Below are 12,856 nucleotides of genomic sequence, written 5' to 3' on the forward strand. Positions count from 1 at the left end.
TTCTGACTGCCTGTCATCATTGTACATAGATTGTGACCACCACACTTTGGGCTGTTTTGAACAAAGGCCAAATGGACACTCTGATATTTCTTCCTCAGCCACTAATTACTCATTTAAAAAAGAATATAGAAACTTCTCTGTTATATTAGGAGACCATGCAAAAATTTATTAATTCACTGTCTACAGGCTTTCATAGTAAATGATTTTACCCCAATGTGTTAAATATTACATGATTTGATTAAAAAGTTATTAGTGGAAGACTTAGAAATAAGCCATAGAGGTGTTGAAAATAATTTCCATTGCATGGCCTCAAATTGGTCATATTGCTTTTAATCCACTTTATGAAGTAGTAGTTGGCTAATGAGAGGGTGATCTTTTAATCCCTACATTTAGTTGTTTAGCCGTTACTTGGTGCTGGCACCGTGCTGGGCACTGAAGAAGCTAAGCTAAGGGTGGGTCGGTCACGTAGACTCTGGCCTCAGAGGGAGTCAGGGAAGAGACATACAGAAGACATACCTGAAGACAGGCAGGACAGAATGCTGTGGGCATTTGGGGGAATGGGCTATTGTTTGTACCAGAGGAGCTTTTTTTTTTGCTTCTGAAAGGAAGTATTTCTATTTGGTTGGAGATAATCTCTTAATTAGTATGTTCTGTTTATTGTTTTATATTCTGTATCAGATTTGCTGGGTTAGGGGTATGTGATGCTTGTTTTCCCGCAATCACCACCATGGCTAAATCCTGTTCAGTCTGCTTACTAGCAGCATTATCTGAGACATTAGACATATAATGGATGAAATATTGAAGCACTCAATTTTGGGTAAACCCACATATATCAGCATTGTTAAGCTCCCATATTGGAAACTGAGCTGAAAAAGCAGAAAAACTTCTAAGGTAATTCATAGCACATCAGCGAACTTCATGATGCTTTTCCTGTTTCATCAGCTAGTTACTGACAGGGCTTAGGTTTGAAATGAAATATCTTGAGATGATTCATACTTCCTCATTTCTTTGTTCTAATTCACTAGATAAGACTGACCGTGGTTTGCTTCTTCTCTTAGCTTGAAAATGCCAGGCTGTCATCAGAGATGAATACTTCTACTGTCAATAGCGCCAGAGAAGAACTGATGGAAAGTCGTATGAGAATTGAGAGCCTCTCGTCTCAGCTTTCTAATCTACAGAAAGAGGTAACTAAGCTTCAGAGTTGTACTTGAAGGCCACCTCCACCACGGTAGTCCACCTGCTTGGCTGTTCCTGAAATCACTTTTCAGAGAGGATAGTATTTCCTTGAATTCTGGTTTCACAGTGCTCCCCAGTTTTTTTCTATTTCTCACTGCATAAGCATCCTCCGGGCAGAGACTGTTGTTCCTAACCTAATAGATTATCTGGAGCTAAGGGAATTGCCCTTGAGGGAATGACCTGCTGGCTTATCCTCTGGACTTACCCCAGGACCCTGGTTTTCTGACCCAGCCAGCAGCCTGATCTCCACACGGTGCTCTTCCCAACGTACTCGTTTTCATCACATTTAGAAACTGTTATGAAGGAAAACCTGCAGAAGTTCTTTGTGGGTGGTAAATGCTTTGTGTTTCTAGACAAACTCCCTTGGTGCTTAGAATACTCAGTAGTTAGTATCTTGGGAAGCAGCATCAGTTTGCATCTTGGCTAAGAATTTAGTGACTCATTCATTCATCGGCACACCTGTCTTGTGACTGTTGCTGGTGTGTTGACGAGTGTCTGTCAGTACGTGACGGTGCACTCTAGGTGCTGCATAAGCAGGTGTGGACACTGCCTGAAATTGGGGTTTTGGTTCAAGGGTGATGCTGATATGCATGCAAAGTACATGTACAACCATATAAGTGCAGGATATGTTGATAATCTGCTGCTCACCTTAATGACTTAGGCAGCAACTTCAGTTTTCTGTTTTCCTTAAGGGAGGAAATTATGTTGTTTTAAATTTTTCATATAAGAGTAGCCTTTTTATTCTTCATTAAATAAGCTTCTTTTTTAATATTTTGTTTTTAGTAGTATCCTTTTCTGATTACAAAACTGAAGGCATTTATTGTAGGAATTTAGAAGACACCTTATTGTGTAAAACGAGGTAATGTAAAAAGAACTTGATTAAAACAGAAGTTTTTACTTTGCTGTTATCATGTGTACATCATTACTCACAATATACAATTAAAGAGCTGGAAGGACAATGGCCTTTGAGTTCACTCAGTCTGATCCCAGACCTGGGTGAGTTTAATGACCAGCCCAGAGACTGTAAGCTGATAAATGGGTTTCTTTTCACTGTTCCCAGTTTTTCTCTTTATACCTTACTGTCTTCAAAGATTTTCTTTTTAAGAATTTAACCACCTTTTTTCCATTGCCCCATTTAATAGGTACCTTTCCAAAGATAGTCCTGTCTGTTTTTACTCTGAGCTGACATTTACTACTATTCTCCATTTAATAAATGGTATTCTGGTTATTCCCTCCCCCTCAGTTTTACATTTCCTTATCTTTTAGGAGGCTGGGGCAGGGGCTGATGCTTACTGCACTTGATTATGCTAGGTGTGGATGTTTTACAGGTGAGGTGAAGAGCACTTGCCTGTGGTTAAATAGCAGTAGGCTCTGAAATTTGGTAGCAGTGTCTTCTGACTCAGGTCCAGGGCTCTTTCCCTGTTTGCCTGTTTACAAGTTTTTTGCAAGTTTTTTGGTTAACTTCAGGTTCAGTTCAGTTTCGTTCAGTCACGTCTGACTCTTTGTGACCCTGTGGATTGTAGGATACCAGGCTTCCCTGTCCATCACCACCTCCCGGATCTTGCTCAAACTCATGTCCATTGAGTCAGGGATGCCATCCAACCATCTTATCCTCTGTCATCCCCTTCTCTGCCTGCCTTCAATCTTCCCCAGCATCAGGGTCTTTTCCAATGAGTCAGTTCTTCACATCAGGTTAGCAGCTCTTAGACAGTGTTAGGCAGGGCCCTCGGTGTTTTGAAGAGCTCCTTCCTTAGGAAATAGGAGAGGAGTGCCTGCTTCAGCCAGATAGTTTTAAATTTCTCTATTGGGGGGGTGGAGAGTGATCCTTTCTGGTATCAAATTTTATGATAAATAATATATCTTGAGGGATATCTTCTTTGGTTGATGAATTTTAGCCTTAGATCATTAAAAAGAAAAAGCCATATCTAAATTTTTGTTTTGGAGTATTTGTTGTGGAGTCATTGATTTCATCATGCTGCATGTTAGGCCATAGAGTTTCCTCTTTGGTTATGTGACTCATGTTAATGAAGTAGTTCTTTAGTTTTACTTACAATTGATACAGCCTTTAAAATGGTGACTTAGAAGATATTTTTATGTAGTATAGCAGCAGTGTTATGTTTTGTAATTAGGCATTTCATATATTGCTTACAGCTTTTCTTTCATTTCTATCTAGATTTTTTACTTTGGCCAGATTATTAAATTGGTCAGGGTCTGTTTGAGTTGCAGAAGAAGTTAGTGGCACTTTGAAAGCACCTTTATTTTTTGTTTTTCTAGCACCCAAATTCTGGAAATTTCTGCGAGAGCTAGATTATAATAAACTGGTAAAATTAGGTATTTTAAAACAAAAAGAACCCGACCCCATTAGAAATGAGTAGTACAGTTTTAGAGTTTTGAGGCAGAATCTTACAGATACTAGTTGGACCGCTTCGTTTTCCTAACGGTACCAGTTTAGTGAGGTGTGCTATTTAGTGGCAGAATCAGGAAGAAGGATCTAGATCTATCTCTCCTGTTGTATTCTTTGTATTTCACTATGAAGCAGGTGTAGTGCAGTTATTTAAACTACATTTAAAAATACAAAATGATTCAGAGTAACTTTAAAGCTTACTTATACCTAGATTTTGATTTTTTCCTCTTACAGAACCCTGTAACATCTAAGGTGGACAAATAGAGTACATTTTGGCCTTTACAGATCAAGGCTAAAAGTTTTCTCTGAATCTTGGTTGATTTATGTCTCTTCAGATTAGACATTGTCACCAATCTGTCTCTCCCACCTGGTAAATAAAAATAAAGAGATTGATTGAAGAGGAGACATTTTACTTCCTTATTTTTAGGTGGTGCTGCATGAGAAAGCTTTGTTCCCTGACCCAGGATCAAACCTGTGCCCCCTGCAGTGGAAGCATGGAGTCCTAATCACTGGAGTGCCAGGAAGTGCCCAAAGAACATACATTTTACACTTAACTGTTTTTTATTTTGGAGGAGAGAAAATTTAAGAACCCTGAGAAAGGGGGAAAATGGATTTCTCAGTTTATAGCCTTTTTTTTTTTTTTTTTTTGCAAATACAGTTAAATGCATGTTCTCTGAGGCAGGATTTTGTTTAGCCTCCCTCTTGAGATGAATGCTTGCTTCTGATAAAGAAAGTCTCTGGATTTTAATTAATTCATTGGTTGATTATTTTTAAATAACATTTTTATTTTGGCATAATTGTAAATTTGTAGGGAAGTTGGAAAGCTGGTACACACAGCTCCCTTAGCTCCCTCCCCCAGTCTTCCTTCTTTGTTAGTGTCTTAGATGGCTGTGGTTCATTTGTCAAAACTGAGACATTGCCGTCGGTACATTACTGTCAGCTAGACTCCAGACGATTTGGATTTTACCAGATTTTCTGTTACTGTTCTTTTTCTATTTTAGGATACCACAGATCTCCCTAGTCTCCTGGTCAGTGACAGGTTTTTAGACTTTCTTTGTTTTTCATGACCTTGACAGTCTTAAGAAGAGCTGGTCAGGTATCCTGTAGGCTGTCCCCCAATCTTAAGTTAGTCTGGTGCTTTTCTTATGACTAGCCTGGAGATATGGATTTTAAGTGCCCCTCTTGTTACATCATGTCAGGGATTACGTGACATGCACACAACATCATTGATGGTGATAATCCTCATCATTGGCTAAGACGCTGTTTGCCAGGTTTCCCAACTGTAAGTTGCTATTTTTGTGTTTCCCTACTCTGTTTTTAGAAAGCAAGTCACCGAGTCCAGCCTGCTCTCAGGGATCAAGAGCAGGAATTATGCGTCACATTCTGAAGAGAGTATTTACCTTTATTAAATGGAACGCTTTTGTAAAGGTTCATCTCTTCTTCCCCATTTGTGTATTTATTTGTCCATTCATTGGTTTCTGTCAGTATGGCCTCACGGAAATCTTTTTGTAATTTGGATTATATTTGGATAATAGATTATTTTATTGGCTCAGATTGTTCCAGCTTTGGCTTTGAGGAGTTTTGTCAGATTGGCTACCATGTTCCCCGTTTTTTGGAGCACTTCTTTTTTTTATGGTTCTGTAATATGCTCCAGGCTCGTCGTGTATTTTCCCTATCTCAGCACTGGTATCAGCTTTTTCGTTAGGGAGCTCTGGTTCTTTTTACTTGAGAGAGGTATCTTGAAAGCAAGTTGTGGCCCCTGGGTATGCTCATGGGTATTGAGGTGTCATTGTTTCTAGGCCTGCTTGTGGGCAGAGCTAGGTAAGTGTGTATCTGCTAACCCATGTTTACATGCTTGTCTGTAATTGTATCTCTGTCCACTTGTATGTATATTAAGGTTACCATGCGTTTACACAGATGTCTGGGACTCTAACCCTGTACCACTCACTGGGTTCACTGTAGGCTTCCTTCCTTGCTTATCTATAACTTCTCTCCCTGAGACTAAGAAGCCTGGTTTCTACCATCCTGTTTCCTTATTTGTCCAACCTCAGTATACATGTAAAGCAGTTTCAAATTATTTAACCTATACCCCTGTGTGAAATAAATTCACTAGCTAGAGTGTAATGTTTCTGCACAGAATAGAGATCCTTTTTATCTTTAGCCTTCCAGATTTCACTTTTGCACAGTATGTGCCCTTTCCCTCCTGCTTTGATGCATAGGTACTTGTGATTTAAGAGCCTAAGCTCTACATCAGTCTTTTGGAGTTGATTATCTTGGTCATTTTCTGAGGAGATGAATTCTGTTTTGGAGACATGCAGATGAGTGATTACCTGGTGAACGACAGGTTTCTAAGATGAACCTTCTTTCGTAGGAGGTGTGATTTTTCATTTTTTTTAATACCAAATATGAGGTTTCCATGTTTACAATAATATTTACAGCCTACACTATATCATATGGTGTTTGTATGCTGATGGAGTGTGGGAAAGCACACCGTTTCTGAAGTGGTAACTAGAATCCCTTTTGTTAAGTTTCTGAATTGTTCCAGCAGTTCCCCATAAGATACTTGGTTTCTTTTGTCAGTGAGTTTTCTTTTCATTCTTTGCTTTCGTTACTTTATACTTTTGAGGTAAATGGTTTATAGGGAGCCAGACTTTTTTACTAAAACCACAGCTCAAAATTTTGTTTCATTTGGTCAAACAAAGAAAAATTATGTGTATATTTATGACACATTTGATGAATGTCTTTTCCTAGCCTTTTTATAAGACAAAACTTTCCTAAGAGTTGTATTTTGTATTGGAGGAATTTTGTTTTTTAATTTCTTAAAATAAAAATGTTCTTGCATTCTGGTGTTACGAGATTGGATTTGTTCCAGGTCAGGAAATGTTTTAAAATAGCTGTGCTAGTGTTGTGCTAATGTTGGAATGTTCCTAGAAAGTAAATGTGTTCCCTTGAATCTTCAGTCTAGAGCATGTTTGGAGAGGATTCAAGAGTTGGAGGACTTGCTTGCTAAAGAAAGAGACAACTCTCGCCGAATGCTGTCTGACAAAGAGAGAGAGATGGCGGAAATACGTGATCAGATGCAGCAACAGTTGAACGATTATGAACAACTTCTTGATGTCAAGTTAGCCCTGGACATGGAAATCAGTGCTTATAGGAAACTCTTAGAAGGTGAAGAAGAGAGGTATGTAACTTGCTTGTCACTCTACCTCGTAGTCTACTTTTTGCCCCCACCCTTTCTATTTGAAGCAAAGTAAATAGGATTTTTTTTAAAAAAACAATTAGGACAATTTTAAGTGTTTTCTCATTTTTTTTTTTTAATATCTAGGTGTAGAGGTAGGTAGTAATAGATCTTTCTTCTACATCAACAACAGAAGATGTACAAGCAGTCTTAGTATTATTATTTTCAATGCTGAACTGTGAAAGGATACCATTTCTCCTTTGGGATTTTAAATGTTTTGATAATTCAGTATGCTGCAGAATGACTTCCAGGTGGCCCAGTGGTGCAGAGTCCCACCGCCAGCGCAGGAGCTGCAGAAGGCGTGGGTTCAGCCCCTGGGTGGGAGGACCCCCTGGAGGAGGAAATGGCACCCCACTCCAGTATTCTTGCCTGGGAAATCCCATGGACAGGATCTTGGCAGGCTGCCATCCATGGGGTCGCAGAGAGTCAGACAAGACTGAGCATGCATGCAGGCCTGCTGCAAAATACCAGATTTGCTGAAAGAGACTGTGTACTTTTCAAATCTGGTTAGTGTGTAAATCCTTTTAAACCTTTTCTGAGAAAAAGTTCCAAAGGGAAAGTATCTCACTTAGAATAAACAGACATTTAATTTCAGTATTGTATACATTGTGATTGTAATTTTGTAAACAGAAAATACAGGTTTGAAAAAATTAAGGAAAGTATACTAAATGTAACAGTGGTTGTGTGGTAGGGTGATGGTAGATGAGTTGTTCACCCCAACCTCTCACCACCCCCTCTCCCAGTTTTCCAAACTTCCTGCATTATGATTGTGGTCTTTCCTTAGCTAAAACATTCAGATAATAATTTTTAAAAAGAAAGTTGATAGTGGGCATTGTAGCACAAATGAGTCTCCTTTTTTTAAGATGTACGTTGGCTTTGTCTAACAGGTCGTCATCCATGTTGTGCTTCAGTCATGCATGCGCATTAAGATAGGAAGAGGATATGTGTTTCAGACTTGGAATGTTTTATTTCTCCTATGTAGATTGAAGCTCTCTCCAAGCCCTTCTTCCCGCGTGACAGTATCACGCGCATCCTCGAGTCGCAGCGTGCGAACCACCAGAGGAAAGCGGAAGAGAGTGGATGTGGAAGAATCCGAGGCCAGCAGTAGTGTCAGCATCTCTCATTCTGCCTCAGCCACTGGGAATGTCTGCATTGAAGAGATAGATGTTGACGGAAAATTTATCCGCTTGAAGAACACTTCAGAACAGGTGAAAACGCAGACCCCTTTTTGTCCAGAGAGGCTTTGCTAATTGGGGGGTATGTCTTGCAATTGTAATAACTCCTCAGCTTTTATTTGGATTCAGTCATCTTCATGAAATAAGAGTTTCCCTCTCCTTTTTAACCCAAATTCATGAAGTGTAGCATAAACTTGAGTAGGAAAAGGAAGAGGGATGGTGCACTTAGTGGTTTAAAAATTTTATTCATTAGCTCTTCTTTAGAGAGCCAGGGATTTTTTCACACCCGGTCATTTTGTCACCGTGGCTTTCCTAAGGATGAATTATTAATATTTCCTGTCCTAGCCAGAATTGTGAAGAAGATGGATTGTGTAGATATTCTTTCACAGCTGTTAGCTTTATGAAAGGAAGGAAATATGAGCCCAGACTCTGACACGTTAGGAGTGTTTTTCTCTCTAAATAAATGAATGAACACTGTTGATATAATATACACTAGGAATAGCATGAAGCCCAATCCTGAAATTATTTAAAAGTAAACATAAAATATTCTGGTCCGTTTCTCCGTCAGCCTGAGAGGACGTCGCGGTTGAGGTGAGTCGGAGCCGTCGAGGAGAAAAACCGCCATGTCCACTGCTTTGGCAAAACCTCAGATGCGTGGCCTCCTGGCCAAACGTCTGCGATCTCATATTGTGGGAGCATTCGTGGTCTCCCTGGGGTTTGCAACTTTCTATAAGTTTGCTGTGGCTGAAAAAAGAAAGAAGGCATATGCAGACTTCTACAGAAATTATGATTCCATGAAAGATTTTGAGGAGATGAGGAAGGCTGGTACCTTTCAGAGTGCAAAGTGATTTGGAATATAAAGAATCTCTTTGGGTTGAGTTCCTTGGAAGTTTTTCACTTTCCTGTGCTCCTGAACTATGAAACTAACTATCTGGGGTGAGCAATAGTCTCTCAATAAATAAACAATTAACAACAACAAAAAAGTAAACATAAAATATTCATAGCAGGGAGTCCTGAGCTTTCAAGCTGGGGCCGTGAAGGGCTGTCGGATGATGCCAGAGGCAGGCACAGTGGACGTTCAGGATTTGTAAAATGTCTGTAAAATCACTTTTCTCCCCACAGCCATTAAAACTGTTTTGTGTCTGGATGAATAAGTACTTTGGATGGGCAGAGGAGCTTTAGTGGTTCTGATGCAAAGCAGCACAGGCTGTAGGCCCTCTCAGTCACGACTTTAGAAGCTGAACGACAGAGGAGCCTCTGCTGCTCCATTGTAGTGGTTTGGCTGTGTTACAAGAGTCATCGCCGCCCTTTTTGGAGCTGTTCTGGAGCTGGCTCTCAGCCTCGTTTATTCCTGTCTTTGAGTAAGAGATGGATATAAATAAATTAGTGCAGCTAATTGCTTTAATACCCTGAACTGCTCCTTAGGAGTCGGGCAGCTCTGGGCAGCCTACCGGCTAACATTGACAGACCGCTTGGGACTGGCTCATTATGTTATTAACCCTTTTTGAGCCTTTTATGCTTTAAGATAAGTGTTAAATATGGGCACAAGTGGTACAGATGTGGAAGAAAAAGGGTGTATTTTCTTCCTTCTCTTTTCAGGCTTTATGTGTCTATATTTTAAAAGCTTATGGTGATCAAAAATTCGATGTGTGAAATGGTAGTTATTCAGCTAGGTGATGTTATAAGTTTAAATTATGCACCTAATCTAGCATTGAATATGACCATTTAGCTTGGTTTCCATTTCTTTTCTCCCAGTTTTGCCCTCTTTAAGATCACACACCTTAATAATTAAGATTGCAGCATTGTCAAAGTTTCTGTTTTGTTGAATGACAAAACCATGTTTTCTTTTTATAGTAGGGAAAATAGGAACCATGGGAAGACAGTCATAAAGTTGTCTTAGTTTAACTGCCTGTGGATTGATTTATTTGATTATTCCACAACTTTTTGTATATTTGAAGTGACCTTGATTTTTTTGTTTGTTTGTTTTGTTTTTCAATAGGACCAACCAATGGGAGGCTGGGAGATGATCAGAAAAATTGGAGACACATCAGTCAGTTACAAATATACCTCAAGATATGTGCTGAAGGCAGGCCAGACTGTTACAGTAAGTTAATTTAGTCATCATTTAATTTCATTATCTTAACCAATAATTGAAGTAATTGAAACCATTTTGGCTTAAAGAGACACATTTTAGATATGGGCATTGAAACGTTTTTTACATTATTAGGGAATTACAAGTACTACCAAAGATTTAAAAAATTCTGTGTTTTTGAGATGGTAATTGACTGTTAAAAGTGAAAGAATTGGCCTCTGAAATATTTTTATCTACGCCAGTAGATATTAACAGCTGATTTCCCCCACCCCTCCCTGCTTGTCTCCCCACAAAAGAAAAACAAAACAAAAAAAAACAGCTGCCTCTTGAGTGTTACCTGGTAGCCCAGTGTAATGCAGAAGATACTACTTGGCATAAAGAACTGTTAGGAGGTGATCTATTAATGCTGAGGTATGCCTTAAAACAGCAGTCTTTAGCCTTCGGTGAGGATCAGTATCATCTGGATAGTGTTTTGGTGTCTAGACTGGTGGTGTCTACCTCACTCTTAGTTACCATCTCTGAGGTTGGGATAGGGACTTGTTTTAACAAAAGTTACTAGGGCTCCAAGATCAGTGAGGATGGTGACTGCAGCCATGAAATTAAAAGTTGCTTGCTCCTTGGAAGAAGAGCTATGTCAAACCTAGACAGTGTATTAAAAAGCAGAGACATCACTTTGCCCACAAAGATCTGTATAGTCAAAGCTATGGTTTTTCCATTGTCATGGGTGGATGTGAGAGTTGGATCATAAAGAAGGCTGAACGCTGAGGAATTGATGCTTTCAAACTGTGGTGCTGGAGAGGATTCTTGAGAGTCCCTTGGAGACTCCAAGGAGATCAAACCAGTCAATCCCAAAGGAAATCAACCCTGACTATTCATTGGAAGGTCTGGTGCTAAAGCTGAAGCTCTGATACTTTGGTGCTTCAGCGCCAAAGAAGAGTGGACTCATTGGAAAAGACTCTGATGCTGGGAAAGATTGAGGGCAAGAGGAGAAGAGGGCAACAGAGGATGAGATGGTTGCATGACATCACTGACTCAGTGGACATGAGTTTGCGCAAACTCCCAGAGATAGTGAAGGACAGGAAGCTTGGCATGAGGCAGTTCACAGGGTCACAAAGAGTTGGACACCACTTAGCGACTGAACACAGCTAGGTGATAGGTACTGTTGTAAAGCTTCATTCTCTAAACATAATATTTTAGCCAGATAAGCGTGGTTTTTCAGATATCTAAGTGGTCAAGATCTGGAGTGAGATGGGCTTCGTGCCCTTCTGACTGTTTTGAATTCTAAATGGTATCTTGCGGTTGTGTTCTGCAGTTGCACATATGTAATTACTAAGTATTACTGAGTCACTTTTTAGAGAAATATTTTCCCTTGAGCAAATACACAATTCCTTTGTTTTCACTCACTAAGTAGACTTAGCAAACAAAATATGTTACGTTTGATACAGATTTTAAAGAAGTCACTGTTTTCATCTGTGAAGAATATTGAAGTGGCTGTCCTTTTATCAATTCTTTTTAAAAAATATTAAATGTTTTATATTTTATGATTGATGCAAACCTTACTTAGTGTTGAATATCAAAGCCTCAAATAGGTTAGAACTTCTCTTTTAAAAAATGTATTCATGGAACTTGCCACCACATTATGAAAATATCAAATGCTAATTTTGTAATAATTGGTGAAAATGGGAACATACCCTAACCACACTGTCTTTTCTTCTCTTTTGTGATTATTATAGTGAGACAAAATTGCTCAGTCCTGTTGTGTGTCATGTGGAAGCTGCATAATGTGTTGGAAAGAATCTGACATTTTAATTCAGAATTTTCAGATTTGAGTGTGCCCTTTATCTCTTTAAAGTAGTATAAAACTGTTAGGCCAGTCATCTGCTTTTTCCACTGAATGTAGTTCCTCAATGACTAAATAGATAATATATATTCTGTGGATCTAGGGGAGAAATCAGTTTTCACATAAAAAAGTAATATTTTTTTGTCCATATGTTAACTGGCATTAAATGTGTTAAGAAGCTCTGTGGAACATGGTGGTGATAAGTAATCTTCCTGTAAAATTGTACAAGGCAAGGCAATAGCAAAGATCAGTTTAAAACTCTAGACCAGAAATAAGGGAACTACATATGTAATTTGAAATTTTCATGTAGCCACATTTAAAACAACTGAAAAAGAAAGGTGAAATTAATTTTAGAACTATCTTTTAACTCAGTATATCTAAAATATTATCATTTCACCAATTCATTATTAAATCATGATCAATAGAAAAAATTACTAGATATTTTATTTTATTTTTTTTTACTAAATCTTTATACTTACTAGCCATGTTTCAAGTGCTCACAAGCTTCATATGACTACCATGTTGAACAGTACAGCTCTAGGACATATTAGTTTTAGATTAAATTACCCAGTAAGGTTACTGACATGTTACAATTATTATTAACACTAAATCAAGTGTATGATTCCATATGGAATAGTGAAAAGTATAGCTTGAGGTTAGATTAATATTCCACAAAACCCAAAGGTCAGCCTGGATCCAGTTCTTTTTTTTCAGTTTTATCCTAGTAAATGCTCTCTGCCCTTTTCCATTTATAAAGCTGATGGAAGATTTGGAAGCTTCAAAGGAGTTTAAGAGGAAAGGGGTTTCTCCTAATTAGTAATTGATAAAGTTTTTTCCCCATTTAAAAAGATACCAGCTTATACCATCTCCA

At 38.7% G+C, this 12,856-nt stretch overlaps 2 protein-coding genes across 2 annotated transcripts in view; both read left to right on the forward strand.

Annotated features, from left to right (window-relative positions):
* Positions 1 to 12,856, forward strand: part of LMNB1 (lamin B1) — a 52,805-nt gene that overhangs the window by 29,431 nt on the left and 10,518 nt on the right. The window contains exons 5-8 of the mRNA XM_040241745.1: positions 1,059 to 1,184; positions 6,601 to 6,821; positions 7,861 to 8,086; positions 10,053 to 10,157. Of these exons, the coding sequence (XP_040097679.1) occupies positions 1,059 to 1,184; positions 6,601 to 6,821; positions 7,861 to 8,086; positions 10,053 to 10,157 (678 nt within the window). The remainder of the gene's footprint in view (positions 1 to 1,058; positions 1,185 to 6,600; positions 6,822 to 7,860; positions 8,087 to 10,052; positions 10,158 to 12,856) is intronic.
* LOC120864707 (cytochrome c oxidase subunit 6C-like) lies at positions 8,644 to 8,905 on the forward strand. The gene has a single exon (XM_040241746.1). It carries the CDS (start codon positions 8,677 to 8,679, stop codon positions 8,899 to 8,901), a length of 225 nt encoding a protein of 74 aa, XP_040097680.1. The 5' UTR covers positions 8,644 to 8,676; the 3' UTR covers positions 8,902 to 8,905.

This window comes from Oryx dammah, unplaced genomic scaffold (genome assembly GCF_014754425.2).
Source record: "Oryx dammah isolate SB20612 unplaced genomic scaffold, SCBI_Odam_1.1 HiC_scaffold_5, whole genome shotgun sequence".
In the NCBI taxonomy this organism is placed as follows: domain Eukaryota; kingdom Metazoa; phylum Chordata; class Mammalia; order Artiodactyla; family Bovidae; genus Oryx; species Oryx dammah.

Bases quoted from the DNA above. Each gene is read 5' to 3' on its own strand.
- LOC120864707 (XM_040241746.1), top strand. From the start codon at position 8,677: ATGTCCACTGCTTTGGCAAAACCTCAGATGCGTGGCCTCCTGGCCAAA.